At 40.4% G+C, this 18,854-nt stretch overlaps 1 protein-coding gene across 1 annotated transcript; it reads left to right on the forward strand.

The window, feature by feature from the left end:
* The first annotated feature begins 14,209 nt into the window (after nucleotides 1-14,209).
* Nucleotides 14,210-16,977, forward strand: LOC107762633 (subtilisin-like protease SBT1.8). Its single transcript, XM_016581002.2, has 2 exons — nucleotides 14,210-15,077; nucleotides 15,216-16,977. The coding sequence occupies exons 1-2, from the start codon at nucleotides 14,414-14,416 to the stop codon at nucleotides 16,835-16,837; spliced, it is 2,286 nt and encodes a 761-aa protein (XP_016436488.1). The 5' UTR covers nucleotides 14,210-14,413; the 3' UTR covers nucleotides 16,838-16,977.
* Nucleotides 16,978-18,854: the final 1,877 nt, after the last annotated feature.

The following is an 18,854-nucleotide window of genomic DNA, read 5'->3' on the forward strand; positions in this document are numbered from 1 at the left end:
GGATTCATGCTTCCCTGGTTAGATTCGGACCAAACCAAGTATGGTTTGGTCACGAGGGGGGTCTGGGGAGTGTCTGGTGTGAAGCTGGGGTTAAACTGTGTAGATCGAGTTTTGACTCGAATCTTCAAATGAAGATTCGAGAAGGTGGGGAGGGATTCGAACTACATGGTTAACAGATCCATGTTCAGGATGGCAAGGGGGTTCTAGGGTGTTAAGGGGAAGGTCATCGGCGTCCATGCCGCCGGCTTTCATGGCGAAAGTATACAGGGGCGGCTAGGGTTTAGGGGCCTGGTTTGTGGAGACGAAGGCTGGGGTATTGGATAGGGGGGGGGGCAGGGTAAGGTTATGAACTTATATAGTTAGTGGGTGGATTGATCTCAACCGTTAGATCAATCTAGATCTACGGTCTGGATCTGATGGCTTAAGTGGAACGGTGTCGTTTCAAGGGTAAAGGGTTGGGGTCGGTCCGGGTGAGACGGGTCGGGTTTGTTGGTGGGTTATGGGGAATTGATCTCGGCCGTTGATTACTCTGAGATCAACGGCCCAGATCGACCTGGATCAATACGACGTCGTTTGGATACCCTGGGTATCAGCTGGTGTTGGACCGGGCAGGCCTGGCTTGGACGTTGTTTGTTTTGGGCCAATTTAATAAATTGGCCCAATCCGGAAGAAGAAAGGGCCCCTTTTTTTTCTTTTTATTATTTTACTTCTTTTTCTTATTTATTTTAAAGACTAAACAATCAACAAAAAAATCAAATTAAAATTAAATAACACTCAATACAATTATTTGCACACACACTAAAGATATTTCAAAACAGGTAAGATCAAACAAAACAAAATTACGGACAAGGATGCCTGTTTATGCCTTTCTATTTAAACCATGTTACGGTTCAGATTATGCATGACACGTACACATTTTTTTTTAATTTTGTTTTAATAACGTAAATAAATAAAAATGGGCCAAAGTCACGAATAAATCAACAAAGTGTCGCACTGAAATCCACAACATTGTACAGCAGGACCAATTTTTATTCTTTTGGAGCGACTGTCGCGCAAAACAAAAATCACGTGCTCACAAAGAGCCACCGATTTTTCTTGTTATTAAAGAAGAAAAACAACTTCACATGGACCCCGAAAAGCCAACAGGCTTTGGAAGAACTTAAGCGATATGTATCGAGCCTGCCACTGCTTCACACGTCGAGGGAAGACGAACAACTATACTTGTATTTGGCAGTATCGAAAATAGCGGTAAGTGGATTCCTAGTTCGGGAAGAAAAAGGTACGCAATTTCCAATTTATTATGTTAGCATGACCTTAGGTGAGGCCGAAACTAGATATCCCCACTTATAAAAGTTGGCGATCGCTTTGCTAAGCGCCTCTAGGAAACTGAAATCGTATTTTCAGTGCCATCTTATTGTGTTGTGACAACTTACCCATTGCAAAATATAATGCATAAGCCCGAACTCTCAGGACGATTGGCCAAATGGGCCGTAGAAATCAGTGCGTACGATATCGACCTCGAATAAACATTAAGTCTTAAATTTTGACAGACTTCGTGGCCGACTTTACGCCGGCCCTAATACCCGAGGTCGAAAGAGAGTTTGGTAAACTCGGGGACGTCTTTGGGAATTTGGACCCTCTTTACGGACGGTGCCTCAAACGCAAAGGGGTCCGGACTTGGCGTCGTACTAAAGCCACCCACAGGCAATATAGTTAGACAATCCATTAAAACTGTGAAATTAACTAACAACGAGGCCGAGTATGAGGCCATGATTTCAGGTCTCGAACTGGCCAAAAGCTTGGGGGCGGAAGTGATCGAAGCTAAGTGTGGCTCCCTCCTTGTGGTGAACCAATTTAATGGAAAGTTTGAAGTCAGAGAAGAGCGAATGCAAATGTACCTAAATAAGTTGCAGGTAACATTACATCGGTTCAAAGAGTGGACTTTGTAGCACGTACCTCGAGATCAAAATAGCGAGGTCGTTGCCCTTGCAAACTTAGGGTCATCGATCGAAGACGACGAGTTCAACTCGGGGGCAGTCGTACAACTCATGAGATCGATAGTGAAAGAAGGTCACGCCGAAATAAACTCCACAAGCCTAACTTGGGATTGGAGAAATAAATACGTAAAGTATTTGAATACCGGGAAACTGCCCTCAGATCCAAAATAATCGAGGGCCCTACACACGAAGGCAGCCCGATTCAGCTTGTCCAAGGACGGAACGTTGTTAAGAAGAATGTTCGACAGCCCGCTAGCAATATGTCTGGGACCGGGAGATACCGAGTACGTTCTGAGGGTAGTCCACGAGGGCTCCTATAGAAATCATTCAGGCGCCGAATAATTGGTTCAAAAGGTGATCAGAGTCGGTTATTATTGGATCGACATGGAAAAAGATGCGAAGGAGTTCGTACGAAAATGTGACATATGCAAAAGACATGCTCCGACGATTCACCAACCTGGGGAATTGCTGCATTAGGTCTTGTTACCATGACCATTCATGAAGTGGGAAATGGACATCGTTGGCCCTCTTCTACGGGCACCGGGTAAAACTCAATTCATCTTATTTATGACTGACCATATTTCTAAGTGGGTTGAAGCACAGGTGTACGAGAAATTCAGGGAGTTTGAAGTCATCGACTTCATTTGGGACCATATCATATATCAGTTTGGAATGCCATCCGAAATTGTGTGTGACAATGGGAAACAATTTATCAGCAGCAAAGTGACCAAGTTTCTCGAAGATCATAAGATCAAAAGAATCTTATCGATGCATTATCACCCTAGTGGGGACGGACAAGCCGAATCGACCAACAAAACCATAATCTAAAACCTTAAGCAAAGGTTAACCGACGTCAATGGAAAATGGAAATAGATCCTGCCCCAAGTCCTTTAGGCATATTGTACAACCTCAAAGTCCAGTACCGGGGCCACTCCGTTCTCATTGGTTTACGGTACCAAAGCTCTAATGCCAGTCGAAGTCGGCGAGCCAAGTATTAGGTTCTGGTATGCAACAAAAGGAATCAAATGACGAGGCCATGAATACGAGCCTGGAGCTATTGGATGAAAGGCGAGAAGCCGCCCTTGTCCGGTTGGCTACCCAAAAGCAACGGATCGAGAGATATTATAATAGAAGAGCCAACCTTCAATACTTCAACGTCGGGGACTTAGTATTAAGGAATGTCACATTGAACACCCGAAATCCGAACGACGGAAAATTGGGGTCGAACTAGGAAGGGCCGTATCATATCATTGAAATCATTGACAAAGGATCCTACAAGCTTGGAACGATGAACGGTGAGCAATTATTGAGCAATTGGAATGTAACTCACCTAAAGCAATATTACTGCTAAGGTACGACCCCATTCATTTTCTTTTATTTGTGTTTCGGACTAACACTTGCAGGTGTTCGACAAGAAGCAGCACGAAGTTTTAGGTCTGAAAGCTACATTGCACTCTTTTTTCCTTGAACCGGTTTTGTCCCAAATAGGTTTTTCGGCAAGGTTTTTAACGAGGCAACAATAGATCGTGCTAACTTAAAATCAAAGACCGATTACGAATCGGATTAAACCTAGCATTAACAGTATCCGAGGTTCCTCTATAATCAACCTCGAATACTGGGGGGCATTACCCACCGATATCGACTTTAGCAAGGAAAGAAACTTCGTAGCTGAAGGGTATCGATCGATAGGATTTATTGTAAGGGCCAAACGGTCATATGAACCGTGCCCACATAGGCTGCTCGAACCCTGACACATGTATACATATGTTACTATTATATACAAGAATAAAAAGAAGCCTCTTCCTTGCAATCATCTCATGCTTTAAATTTCTTCTTTACATCCCTTAAAGAATTTCCTACTTCTGATCTCCTAAAGGTAACGAGCTCAAGGGTCGCTTATAACCAGAGTTCTAATGATCATTCCCTCAGTCAGGGACTGCCGTCCAAAAACAAACTCGGGTGGCCCAAGCCACTAGACCTTGGAGGCATAAGGCCTATTAGGCAACCTCCGAATTTTAAAGGCCACGACCACCTTCGCTCGGGGACTATTATCTTGGGCAAGCCCAGATAACTCGAAAAAACAAATCCACTGGGCGACTCCCGAACTAAGAGGCTATGGCTATATTAACACGACTCGGAGACGTGTGAGACCCATAACAAAAACTAGGCCTTAAAAAAGAATTTTTTTTATAACCAGTTCTAAAGGCTACCCTCGACAAACTATAATCCGAATTATTTACTTTGGGAGAAACTTTCCGGTAACACCGAACACCAAGACGCCTTAAAACAAGGTAATGTAAAGGGGAGGTTTGTTTAAATTTTCAAAATAACTTAAGTTATTTTATGCTAAGGCATTTCGGTCTTTGTGAATACAAATAATAAAGCAAAGGAAATATTCGAAAACCGAAAGGGAAATAAAGCCTTATATATATATATATATATATATATATATATATATATATATATATATATATATATATCCAATATTCTTTTTACAAAGGCCAGAATGGCCCCAATACAGAAATCTACAACAGCCAAAATGCGCTCAAAAACCAAAAGACAAAAAGATCCTAAGTGGCCTAATCTTCAATAGGGTCCACGTCGTCACCTTCAGGATCTTCACCACCTTCGGGCTCATCTGAGTCTTCAGACCCCTCGGAATCCTCCTACCCGGGATAAGCTAGCTTCCTGGCCTTGGCCTCCAATATCTTGGCATCCTCGATCTCGGCCAGCAGGTCGAAGCCCTGAGCTTGAACTCCTTCGAGCACCTCCTTTCGAGATTGCCACTTCATGTGCTAGACCAAATGCTTCACTTGATCCTGAGCCGCTTCGGCATCGGCCTTATATTGGGCCACCTTCTCGTCAGCTTCGACCTTGACCACAATAATTTCTGACCTTGCCGCCTCAAGTTCCTTGGTAAGATTTTCTTGGCCAGAAGCTGACGAGCTCAGTTGATACCGTATCTCCTCGATTATTTTGGCCTGGGACGAGATCTTTTCTTTGCAGCTCGGAACTGGGGCTCGAACAACGCTATTTGTGCTTGGGCAGCCTCCTTTTCCGAGGCTAGGAGGTTCATGTTTTTCTTCTACTCCTCGGCCTCATCTTTTATCGTGTCCACCTGCGTCTGAAGCTACCCCATCCGCTCAACCCTATTTTGGACCCGCAGGTTCGGATCGTTAGCCACTGTGTCCAAATCGTCATCACTATCTTCAAGTACTCGATTTACCTGCTCGACCCATGCGGCATGCTCCTTCCGAGCCGCTTTTAACTCGACCTAAAGTTTCTTACTGAGAAGCTTGTAGGTGTCCCTCTTCTCAGTAAGCTCCCGAACCTCGGCCTCGTGTTGGGTCAATTCCTTCCGATATCGGAGGAAAGTTTCATGGTGAAGTACCGAGGCCTGCAAAGCATAAAGAAAAATGTTACGATTTCGTGCAACTTAAAATCTAAAGTACATAATAAAGAGGCACTTGAAGTTACCCGATTTAACGCCGGTTGAGCTTCTTTGAACAGGCAGGGCGCCTCTACCTCATCCATCTTGGCTTGGTCCTCTTCAGTCACCAAGCATCGAAGATAGCTAGAAACCCCCACGGGGGCAGAGAAAATTCGGGCATCCTCCGAGATAGAGATAACTATTGACCACTTTCGGTCAGGATCAACACTCGGAGCTAGGAACTGATCCACTATCCTTGGGCTCGAAGAAGACCCACTGGCTCCCGAAGATGGTGCCTTCTTCGGCACCGGTAAGTCACCAAACCCGGTGACGTCCTCCCAGACAGTAGATTCTAAGCCATCTAAGAAGTTGTTGAGATCTGCCGCCCCCCTGAGGTCCCTCGTGTGAACGACCTTCTAGCATGTCAGCCTCGTTAATCATGGAATCGGAGAACAGAGGAGACTCGGTGAGGTCAATCGCCCCAAGCGCATCTTTCGGGGCACTTTCCTTTGCTCAAGAAGTATCAGCCCCGGTATCCCTCTCGACCCCCCTAGCTTGGGGCAAAGAAGCCTCACTCCTTTTCGGTTAAGATATCCCGGCCAATGCCCTCTCGGCAGCCTCACTGGATTGAGGCAATGCAGTATGGACTCGCACCCGAGCCACTAGCTCGAAATTTTCTTATTCTTCTTCGGACTCATCCCTCAGTCGGCGGATTGAGTTCGATGGGAGGGCAATAGTGCTTTCCTTAGGTTTGCGAGCCTGCCTCTTTTTCGGTTTATGCTTCCCGAACTCGGAGACCCTTTCCTTTTTTTCTCTTTGTGCTGCTTCGGAGCAGGTGGCTGGGGGAGGATATCTTCATCACCAGATGGGGGCCTCATTGCAACATCTTTCCTGAGGCCAACGAACAAAAAAGAGATGAGTAAGCTCGAAAAGAAACCTCAAATGATGTTTCTCTAGGAAAGTATCTTACCGTGAGAACAGGCCTCCTACCGGCCCTTTAAAAGTTCGCGCCACGCGCTCTCGGAGTAGGGCTTCTGTGATACAATGCTCTCGATCCACTCCTTGAGTCGGGGAACTACATCCGGCATCCGAGCAACAGCTGCATCACGAAACAACGGTAAGAAGGAGAAAACAGTAAATGAAATCTTAAAAGGCAAGGTTATACTTACGTTTCATGTTTCATTTTTCGGAAAATGGCATGTCTTTGGCCGGGATAAAGTCCGAGGTCTTCATTCGAACGAATCGGCCCAACCAGCCTATTCCCGATCTCGTCTATGCTCGAGAATGGGGCCTTCGAGGCCCGATGGGAGAGTTTTATCAATCCCCCTCAGTAGAGTCGGCGACTGTACATACGCATGAGATGATCGATGGTGAAGGGGTATTTGTCGATCTTGCTTACAAAGAAGCGGAGAAGAATCACTATCCTCCAGAAGGAGGGATGAATATGACCGAGGGTCACCTCATACAGAAGGCGATAATGACCGGGTCCAGAGGGCCCAACGTGAAGAGATAAGTGTAAATACTTAGAAAACCCTCCACGTGGGTAATGATTGACTCCTCGGGCTTAGGCACCACCACGTGCTTACCGGCCCAATTACAGTCTTCCTTGACTTTGGAGAGAAGATCATCAATGATGGAGCATATATACCTCGAGACCGGCTCGCATCGACCTGGTACAGAAGAGGTTTTTTTAACTTTAAAGTTGGCACTAGTTGAGCATCCCATAGGAACGAACGAAGTCAAGGAGGGCTCCGATGTCTTTTCCTCGGCGATAGTAGACGGAGCATTTTCTTCTTCAGCCGGTCGCGAGGCAGAGGGAGTTTCTTTTTGCGGAACAGTCTTAGAAGTTTTCACCATTTTTCTTTTGAATAGAGATAAAGAAGAAGAAGTTAAAACGTCACGCTTAATATTTTGGAATGAAAATAAGCGAAAATTCTTGCAAAAGCCTCAAGAAATCTAGTACGAGTATTAGAGAATGCAAAGTTTTTTTTGAGAACAAGACCAGAAGAGGTTTAAACGTAAAGTTTGAATGAAAGAAGGTTTGAGTATTTATAATTTGCAAACGACGGTTCAAAACCCTTTATAGCTGACGAGTAACTCACGAGCATTTAATGCCTTTAAAGACGTGACTGACGAGACGTTTCATCAGTTTTGTCATTTCTGGCGCATAGAATCGAGACGAAGATCGAGGGGTCATATCGTTGTCACACCTCCTTTTTGCGCGCCCGCCCCGAAGGGTAGAAAATGCGCGAGGGAGTTTTTCCAATTTAAGTGACAATATTCGAAATGGGATTATTTATTTTTATTCAGAGTCGCCACTTGGGAAAGGTTTAGTTTTTGGTGTCCCAAGTCACCGATTTATCTCGAATCCCAAATCGAGGAAATTTTTGACTTTTCCAAATGAAGTCTGCGAACCAGAAATTCTAAGTAAGGAATTCTGTTGACCCGAGGGAAGGTGTTAGGCACCCTCGAATCCCGTGGTTCTAGCACGGTCGCTTAAATTGTTATAATGGCTAAATATCTGATTTAAATACATGTTGTGACTTATGTGCTTTTATTAAGTTTAAACCGCTTTTATTATTATCATTTATTTTTATAGAATTGCAACGTCGTGAAAATGCATCTCGAACCACGTCACAATCAATGCACCCGTAGTTGTTAACGCATTTCGATTCCGTTGAGATTTGGATTCGGGTCACATCAATGTGCACTCGAGTTTAAGAATGTAATTTAATTAAGCCGTGCCTAAAGAGTCTAACGCGTCATTATTTTGTAGAAGGCCATGGAATTCGCTAAATGGCTCATCCTGAATTCTAAATAATTATTGTGGTTATTCATTGAGGGGCCCGCAATTTTGCATTTTTATTTGGCGAGGCTCGCCTCTATTTCTGAAAAGGATATCCTAAAGTGGCTACATTTCTAATACATTTATCTCTAAAAAATAAAAGAGAAAAATACTAAACTTGTTTAAGCAACTAACATACTAAATCTCTACTATATATGACGAATTCAGATTTTTGCTTGATTGCCTAATTGGTTGTTTATGAGGTGAGAATTATCTCATGCCTCGTCTTCAAGGAGTGAATAAGTTTTGTTAATTTGCTAAGGGGATTGCAAGCAAACTAATAACGTACACTAAATTTGTATTAGAAACGACCTTCCAGTTCGGATTGCAAAACTAGCTCATTTGGGCTTGATAAATGAAATCAGTTGTTTGTTAGGAAAACCACTGTTAATTGAACTCAAAAAAGTAGTCGCGTTATTTCGAAACGATGAATCTATATTGAAGCCCATATCGAAACTATGTAGAAACAAGTAGTCCAATAAAAGGGTCAGCATACATTATTACCCTGTTAACGTAACGCTGCATGAGAATTAGTTTGGGGTACACTTATCTTGAAGTCAAATAGAAACGAATGTAGCAGATTCGATGGTTCAGAGATCTAGGCAAAAATACATACATATGCTTGCTATGATTCTATGTTATGATATCATAACTGAAACAAAACTAACGGTTGCATGCTTTAAAACACATCTGATCTATCAAGCCAATGCTATCTAATTGTTCATCTCACCTTAGAATATATATTAATTTATACAGAATGTTTGCAGTTTGCAGTTAAACAAATACATGCCAAACTAACATTCAACCTATTTTGAACACTAGTATTATAACATAAACAGATGTTCATTTCTTTATTTCTGCTTCAACTTCAAACTTTCAACAACACATGGTTTCAGAAGTTGTGTACCTGGAAATATTTGACAATTGAAGAAGAGGGAAATCAGCGGAGTAACAATGGCAACAAGTGCAACAGCAATAACAGCAGGCAACAAACAGGGCAGTGGAAATAGAAAACCCCAGATAGGCCAAACTTTAGGAAGTAACCCAATGCAAACTACAACCAGTGAGCTCAGTTTAAATTTGCAAGGAACAGAATAAGCAGAAGAACAAATGAAATCCAGATGACAATGTGAAGAAAACAGTTCCTGATTTTCCTATCCTTTCTCCCTTGTATCTGTCTGTGTGTGTTAATAAGTATGTATTCAGCTCTCTCTTCTTAAATCTATCTTCTCTCTTATGTTCTGAAAATCCCAAACCCCAGTCCAGTTTGAGTTCCCTATGTGTGTTCCCTAATATCAGATGTATTCCTCTCCTCCCTCTGTCTCCTATATGCTCTCTAATATCAGGTGTCCCCCTATACTTTTCTTCACAATTCCCTCTCTCTCTTTCTCTCTCTGTGTGTCCCCCTCTGTATGTCTATTCCTAATCCTCTCTCTCTCTCTATATGTTCTCCTCTTCAATATCAGGTGGTATCCCTTTTTCTTTTCTCCTCTATCTCTGTCCCCTTAAAACTGATGACAGTCTGCCTTTTATAAGCCTAAAATCAAACCTTTAACAGCCTGTTTAGAATATCACAACACCCCTCCCATGTGCCTTCACATTTTCAGATTCCACTTGGCTAATTAAGTATGAACAAAAACCCATAATATTCCCTGGCAGACTCACTTTAAGTAATGTTTATTATTTCTGAGGTTAAAGTAGAGTATGGGCAGCAGAATGTAGTCTGACAGCATATGCTGTCAAACTATTTTAATTCAAACAGGACCTTTATGCACATGTTGTGCACAAATGCACATGACATCAATTCAGATTACAATACCAAGCCTTAGGTTTCTGAAATCACATTAACAACTATAAGTAACTGAACTTAGTTCTTAATTGATTCAGGCAATGTTCAACAGAAGCAAATCGATTTATTCTTGTTCAGACAGTTGAAACTAATTGACGACATATGTCGACTCGACTATATTAGCATTAACACATACAATCGTAGCCAAAAATCAGACATTTAACAGTATCACATAAGGGGTTCATATTGCAATGTTAACACAGAAAGGCCCTAGGAACTAAATGAATGACTAATTACGAATTCAATTGAACATACATTTTATACACACGCATTATGAAGAAAGACTTGACTGAATACAGAGGTCCGGCCAAGGTAGACAATAGCAGATCAAAAACACAAAACAAAAAGTTTGGCCATACGGACAGACCTTTAACAACACACAAACATACGAACTGAAATAAAGAAAAGAAAATTAACTCACCTTAGAAGCTTTTTAAGGAACAAATCAGAAAAATCCACTGGTGTTTGAACAGACCTTCTTTAAGGTTGGATGGACTTTTAAACGAAGTGTTTCTCGGATGAGAAACACTTCGATTAAGGTCCATTAGACCTTAATCTCTTCGGTTTGAACGGATATGGACCAGTGACGAAGAACCACAAAGTTCCAAAAATCAGATCTGGGATTCATGCTTCCCTGATCAGATTCGGACCAAACCAAGCATGGTTTGGTCACGAGGGGGGTCTGGGGAGTGTCTGGTGTGAAACTGGGGTTAAACGGTGTAGATCGAGTTTTAACTCGAATCTTCAAATGAAGATTCGAGAAGGTGGGATGGTATTTGAGTTAAGTAGTTAACAGATCTATGTTTAGGATGGCCAGGGGATTCTAGGGTGTTAAGGTGAAGGTCACCGGCGTTCATGCCGCCGGTTTTCATGGTGAAGGATACAGGGGCGGCTCTAGGGTTTGATGGGGAAGAAGGTGAAGACGGAAGCTGGGGTATTGGATAGGGGGGCAGGGTAAGGTTAACGGCTTATATAGTTAGTGGGTAGGTGGATCCTGGCCGTTGGATGAGATGCGATGAAGGGCCAGGATCCTTCAGCTCGAAGGAAACGGTGTCGTTTCATCTTTTAGAGGGTTTGGGTTGATCCGGGTGGAAACGGGTCGGGGTCATCAGTGGGTTATGGGGAGGTGATCTTGGCCGTTGATCAATCTGAGATCAACGGCCCAGATCAACCTGGATTAACACGACGTCGTTTGGACGCTCTGGTGTTTAGCTGGTGTGGACCGGGCAGGCCTGGTTTTGGGCTGAGTTTGTTTTGGGCCAATTTATTTAAAATTGGCCCAAGTCCGGAAGAAGAAGATTTTTTTTTATTTCTTTTTTCTTCTTTATTTTAAAAACAAACCTAAGCAAAATCAAATTAAAATTAAATACACACTTAATACAATTATTTGCACACACATTAAAATATTTCAAAACAGGTAAAATCAAACAATACAAAAATCACGGACGAGGATGCCTATTTATGATTTTCTATTTAACAACCGGATTACGGTTCGAATTATGCATGACACACACATCTTTTGTATTTTGTTTTTAAATAAAAATAAAAATAAAAATGGGCAAAAGTCACAAATAATTAACAAAGTGCCGTACAGAAATCCAAAAATTGTACAGCAAGACCAATTGTTATTATTTTTTTATTCTTTTGGAGCGATTGTCGCGCAAAACAAAAATCACGTGCTCACAATCGTTTCTCGTCATTAACTCTCGGAAAAATGAGGGGACTATCTGTATATGGTTGAAACCGGGCTCGCATGCTGCACGAAAGATCGAGACTGAAATGAGATGGTTTGGAGATCGATTCTGGATCAAGGTACGAAGTTAGAATATATCATCGAGCTTGTAACTCCGGAACCAACCTCGTCCCCGATCAAGCTCGAGGAAATACTATCGGACCGAATAACGGAAGGCTGTAATATCCGTGACCGGTCGGATATCACGGCACGACGGAAATCTCGGCACTATCCGCAAGAGACCCACTGATTAGCTAATCATGAGATTTCTTACCTTTTGTAGAATTGTATCTAAAGTAGGATTCCCTTACTATATAAAGGGATCTGATCATTTGTAACACGCATTGTAATATGCATCAAAAGGCAATACACTATTATTTCTAGTTCTTATTATCTTGTGATTTTGTTTTGATATCGATTGAGGCACTTTCTTGCTCGAGGGTGATCAAACTTCAAGGCTAAGACTTTTCAATTTGGATGGTTTGTCTTTATTTTCTTATCATTAATCTCAGTATTAATCTGTTTTTTCAATTTGTATCAAGTTACATCACGTATCCTTAAAACCGCATATAAATTCAATTGTTATCCGATTTTAAGTGTAAACAAATTTATTCAAATTAACTCTTAAATTATGAAATGTTAGATTGGTAGCTATTATTTGTGTGCGCTTTCGCCTGTGGAATATTTATGCTCGAACGTAGCTTATATATAGAAGAACTAATTGAGTTTTAGCATTTTATAATTACCAAAAGCTGCCATTCTGTTATTTTCAAATGAATCTGATTCTCGGTAGAGGAAACTGTATCATATCCCTTCGGAATGAAGTCTTCGATCGAAAATTTCATTTCGTGCAATCTAATAATCTTGATACAATTTGAAGTAAAATCATTGACAGCATATATTTTTCGTTTTTATGTTAAAGTTTCATACATCAAGATTTAATTTTAATTTTCTGAGCCATCTAGTTTTTCATATTGCAACAACACCCCCCCCCCCCCTTCCCTTCTCCCTCCCAAACACACACACACACAAAATCTCAATGAACGGTTAAAGCCTCGTAATAACTACTGGCAAATTAGAAGAAAAAAAAGTAAAAGTCAAAAGTAAAAAAAGCTAAAGGAGAGGAAAAAATAAACCAAGTGCACAAATAGGTATTTTCAGGGATGTCATTTAGGGATCAGTCGGTACTTATTTTGTCTTGAATTTTAAACTAAAACCTTAATTTCAGGATAATGCAGGACATTTTTATCCCAAAAAATTGAACAGAAAACTAAAGTTCAGGACGCACTAACTAATTTCTAAGTAACAGTTCTTTTAAAGTGGCCACATGATTGTCATTTCTACCTAAATCTTGTAGTCAAATTAATTATGTCCTTATCTCATGCAACGTTTATGACTATCTCATCCCATTTAATTCGCCCTGAGCTCGACAGACTCTGTAGTTATAATTGGATTTAATTCACTTTCCCCTAATTCCCCAGTTTAGACTTTAGACTACTAAACACATTTAGCATTCTATTTTGAATCTCTCAGCTTAAGTAAAATGAACTCTAATTTCTTTATTCCTCATTGAAGCACATAGACCCCAGGCATTGCACACATATAATTTATGTGTTTTATACTTCGCCGATTTTAAGGAATGTATACAACTTATCAAGGTATGAGTAAATTGACCTGAACAGCACTGTCATAGAAAAAAGCATTCGGAAAATTGGATTCGAACAAAATTATCTAAAAAAGTAACATACTTATAAAGGTAAAAATATATTTTATTTTTTATAAAAATTTTACATATACAGAATAATCCACGTGGTAGGCGAGTGCACCCATACTCTTTGCCACATCAGCATTCAGGGGGTACTGGCTCTCAAAAGGCCAAATTGAGGGGTAATTAAGATCACAAATAATTTAAGGCTGTAACTAATAATCCATGTCAAGTTTAGGGAGTAGTAAGGTATTTTGGCTAGAATAAATATACACAGTTTAATTTTCAACTTAAGCTAACGAGAGTAAATTGGTGGCATCTGTCGATAAAGAAATTCATCACTATTATTTAAGAACATAAGTCAATGCATCTACTTAAACTAATTATTACTCTTGCTGTTTTATTTTAAAAAGAGTCTAAAAAAGAAGAATCACCCATTTCTATGACATAATTTTTAACTTTAAAACTTTTATTTTATTTGTAATAATATATTTTATAACCACACGAACATAAGTCTTAAAATCTTTTCTATTCCCCTAAAACCTCTTCGACGAAGCAAACATCACCATGTAGGATCAAAATGGAGAAAGTATAAAATATGGTCAAACTCAATTGAATGATAAAGTATATCCGCAACCATATACCTGAAGACATAAAAAAGGGAATCAATTATACACTTCAAACCAAAGTTCATCCTAATCTCAAGATATATAATTTCAGGGTCAAAATTTGACTTAAAATAAGGTGGTAACTGAAAATAAAAACCCCTCCTTTTCTCTCTTTCACACACAGTTTGCTCATCTTCTTTGTTTATTTCGTCAGTATCATTTTCATCCTCTTCTGTTTTCTTTACTAATGGGAGCAGTAATTTTGTTGTACACCATTCTACTTCTCTTTCTCCACTCATCAATGGCTGCAATTCCCACCAAAAAAACCTACATTGTACACATGAAACATCACCTCAAACCTCCTTCTTTCTCTACTCACCATCAATGGTACAAATCCTATCTCCAGTCTCTCACTTCTTCAAATAAAAATTCTCTTCTCTACACTTACGACATTGCCTCTCACGGTTTTGCTGCAAGTCTTTATCCCCATGAAGTTGATTTACTCCGCCAATCTGATTCTGTCGTTAATGTCTATGAAGACACTTTTTACACCCTTCAAACAACCCGTACCCCTGAATTTCTTGGCCTCGATAATCTCAATTCATGGGCTGGACGTACTTTACCAGAATTAAATAATGCTGCTCAAGATGTTATTATTGGAGTTCTTGATAGTGGAATTTGGCCCGAGTCTAAAAGTTTTAGTGATGTGGGCATGTCTAATGTGCCGTCTAGATGGCGTGGTGAATGCCAATCGGCACCTGATTTCGACCCGAATGTGCGTTGCAATAAGAAACTTATTGGTGCTCAGTATTTTGTTAAAGGTTGTAAGGCCTCTAGCAGCTGCTCTGAGGAGATTGAATCGCCCCGGGACCATAACGGTCATGGCACTCATACTGCGAGCACAGCTGCAGGTAGTGGCCTATTCAAGATTTAAACTTGATGCATTTAATAAATTACGTGCTATTTATTGAAAGTTAGTAATTATTCTCGTGTGTATATATATATCGTGTCAAAAAGGCTGGATTCAGTTGAACTCATATTGCATGCAGGATCCATTGTGGCAAATGCTAGTCTCTTTGGCTATGCGAAAGGGACTGCACGAGGGATGGCACCACAAGCCCGTATAGCGAGCTACAAAGTGTGCTGGAATGAAACTTGTGCTGGCTCTGATATTCTTGCTGCCTTCGACCGTGCTATTATGGATGGTGTTGATGTATTGTCCGTGTCATTGTCTAATAATGCAACAACATATTACAACGATGCCATTGCTCTAGGTGCTTTCGCTGCTATTGAGAAAGGCATTCTTGTGTCGTGTTCAGCCGGGAATGATGGTCCTAGGATATCAACAGTTGTGAACACGGCTCCATGGGTAATTACTGTTGGTGCTGCAACTCTTGACCGAGACTTTCCTGCTTTTGTTACTTTGGGTAATGGCCAAAGACTTCAAGGTGTGTCGTTGTATAGTGGAAAAGAAATGGAAAATAAATCACTGAGCTTAATTTACCCAAAAGGAAACAACTCGTCTAGCAATTTGTGCTTACGTGGTTCGCTTGATCCAAATGTGGTTCGTGGAAAAGTAGTATTATGTGACCGGGGGGCTAATGATAGAGTTGAGAAGGGACTGGTAGTGAAGGAAGCAAATGGAATAGGTATGATATTAGCCAATACACCCGAAACAGGAGAGGAGTTAGTCGCGGATAGCCAATTATTGCCTGCAGTGGCTGTTGGGAGGAAGGTGGGGGATGTAATAAGAGAATATGTGAAAACAGAAAGCAATCCAACAGTTGATTTTACTTTTCTTGGGACAGTGGTGAAAGTTAAACCATCCCCAGTTGTCGCTGGATTTAGCTCAAGAGGGCCAAATGCAATTGCTCCTCAGATATTAAAGCCTGATGTCATTGGTCCTGGAGTGAATATCTTGGCAGCTTGGCCTGAAAATGTAGGGCCAACTTCACTTGATGTTGATACGCGAAAGACTTCATTCAATATCATTTCTGGCACTTCTATGGCTTGTCCTCATGTTACAGGAGTTGCTGCATTGATAAAAGCTGTACATCCAGAATGGAGTCCAAGCGCGATTAAATCAGCAATCATGACAACTGCGTACAATCAAGATAACACCAACTCCTCATTTCGTGATTCTGCAGAGGACGGTATATTTTCCAATCCATTGGCTCATGGATCAGGCCATGTAAATCCCCAGAAAGCACTCTCCCCAGGACTCGTGTACGACATTAGAATTCAGGATCATATCAAGTTCTTGTGCTCCTTGGACTACCCTATGGATCAAATACAAGCTATTGTCAAAAGAGTCAACTTCACTTGTGCAAACAAGTTTGCAGACGCTGGGCAGATCAATTACCCCTCGTTCTCGGTCTTGTTTGGGATTAACTCAACACGAGTTGTTCGTTACACTCGGGAAGTGACCAATGTTGGAGCTGCAGAGTCTGTGTATGAAGTAGCCATAGATGCTCCTTCATCTGTTACAGCGACTGTGAAGCCGCCAAAGCTTGTATTCAAGAAAGTAGGAGAAAAACTCCATTACACAGTCACATTTGTGTCCAAGAAAGGTGCTAAAACAGGGAATGCATTTGGTTGGATTTCATGGGAAAATGCTGAAAATCAAGTGAGGAGTCCAGTTGCATTTTCCTGGATGACAGACCTCAATTAGATTGGAAACATTCCTTTTTCCCAGTGAAATATTTGCATGTATGGTGCTAATTAATGCTTTAACTTATAGGGTGCTAATCCTATCATATTGTACAACTACTACAAGGGATGATGCTATGCCATAAATAACTGCATCTCTGATTAGTGGAAATGAAATGTCTACTAACTTAATGGAATCCAAGATCTAATTGGCCCCTCATCATTTTTCTCTATCATAAATACTGAAAGCATTTGTAATTACAAAACGATAACCTCACAGGCCACAAGGTCAAAACTCTTATTCTCAGTCAAGATGATCGTAGAACAAGCAGAATACATAAAAATATTTAAAAGAATTAAAGAAACGACATGTTAGGTTGTAGCTGAAGCGATTAAGGATACACGTTACTTTTTTTAAAAATGACATTGTATAGCCGCTATAAAAATAATAGTCAAAAAAATATATAAAATTTGTATATTTTTTGTATATATATACATTATGTATGTTATATACAAAAATTATACAAGTTTTATACACTTTTTCGACTATCAGATGTAAATAGTTTCTGGCGCAGGTTAAAGAACCAGTAAATAGATGAGAAATAATAATAAAAACTAGTGAATAAAGCTCGATACTATGAAAAATGAAAGAATATATATTATTTTAAATAAAGATAAAATTATTGGCATTCAGTTGAGGAAATAAATACACTAGTTGAGATAAAATAATAAAAGTAAAAGAACAATATTGTAGAGAAAGAGAGAGTAATTCTTATTGAATTTTGGGATGATTTATAATGGGGTAAGACCCCTCTATTTATAGGGGAAAAATGACTTAGCCACAAAGTAAAACTCTCTACAAGATAGACATTCACTCTAAATAGAATTCTATTCATAACACTCCCTCTTGAATGTCTACTCGATAAGTAATGTGCCTCATTAAAACCTTAACTAAAATAAAACCCAATGGGAAAAAAACATTCTAGAAAAGGAAAAAGAGTACACATGTTTAATAATACGCCTTTTGGTTGCCTCGTTAAAAACCTTGCAAGGAAAACCCCGTGGGACAAAACTTTGTAAGGGAAAAAGAGTGCAACGCGCATTAACTCCCCCTGATGAGAGCATCAATTCACATCCTTGAGCCTTCGCATCCCGATTTTGTACACTAGCTTCTTGAAGGTTGACGTTGGTAGAGATTTTGTGAACAAATCAGCCATGTTATCACTTGAGCGAATCTGTTGCACATTGATATCACCATTCTTTTGAAGATCATGTGTGAAAAATAACTTTGGTGAAATATGCTTTGTTCTATCTCCTTTTATGAATCCTCGCTTCAATTGAGCTATGCATGCTGCATTATCTTCATACAAAATTGTGGGTAACTTGTCACATTTCAAACCACATTTGTCTCAAATAAAATGTCATAGACCTCAACCACACACACTCTCGACCTGCTTCATGAATAGCAATTATCTCAGCATGATTAGATGAAGTAGCCACAATTGATTGCTTAGTCGATCGCCAAGATATGGCAGTGCCTCCACAGGTAAACACATAACCTGTTTGAGACCGAGCCTTGTGTGGGTCAGATAAATACCCAGCATCGGCATAACCAACCAGATCGGGACTGCAATTGTTGCCATAAAATAAGCTCATATCGGTAGTCCCTTTTAGATACCGCAATATGTGTTTGATTCCATTCCAATGTCTCCTTGTAGGAGCAGAGCTATATCTTGCTAAGACATTAACTGAAAAAGTTATGTCAGGCCTTGTAATATTAGCAAGATACATTAATACACCAATTGCACTAAGATATGGTACTTCAGGACCAAGTAGCTCTTCATTCTCTTCTTGACGCCGGAATAAATCCTTATTCACATCAAGTGATCGAACAACCATCGGAGTACTTAATGGATGTGCTCCATCCATGTAAAACCGTTTCAATACCTTTTCTATGTAGGCAGATTGATGAACAAAAATTCCGTTTGCCAAATGTTCAATTTGCAAACCAAGACATAATTTTTTCTTTTCGAGATCTT

The sequence above is a fragment of the Nicotiana tabacum genome, chromosome 1 (genome assembly GCF_000715075.1).
Source record: "Nicotiana tabacum cultivar K326 chromosome 1, ASM71507v2, whole genome shotgun sequence".
Taxonomy (NCBI): domain Eukaryota; kingdom Viridiplantae; phylum Streptophyta; class Magnoliopsida; order Solanales; family Solanaceae; genus Nicotiana; species Nicotiana tabacum.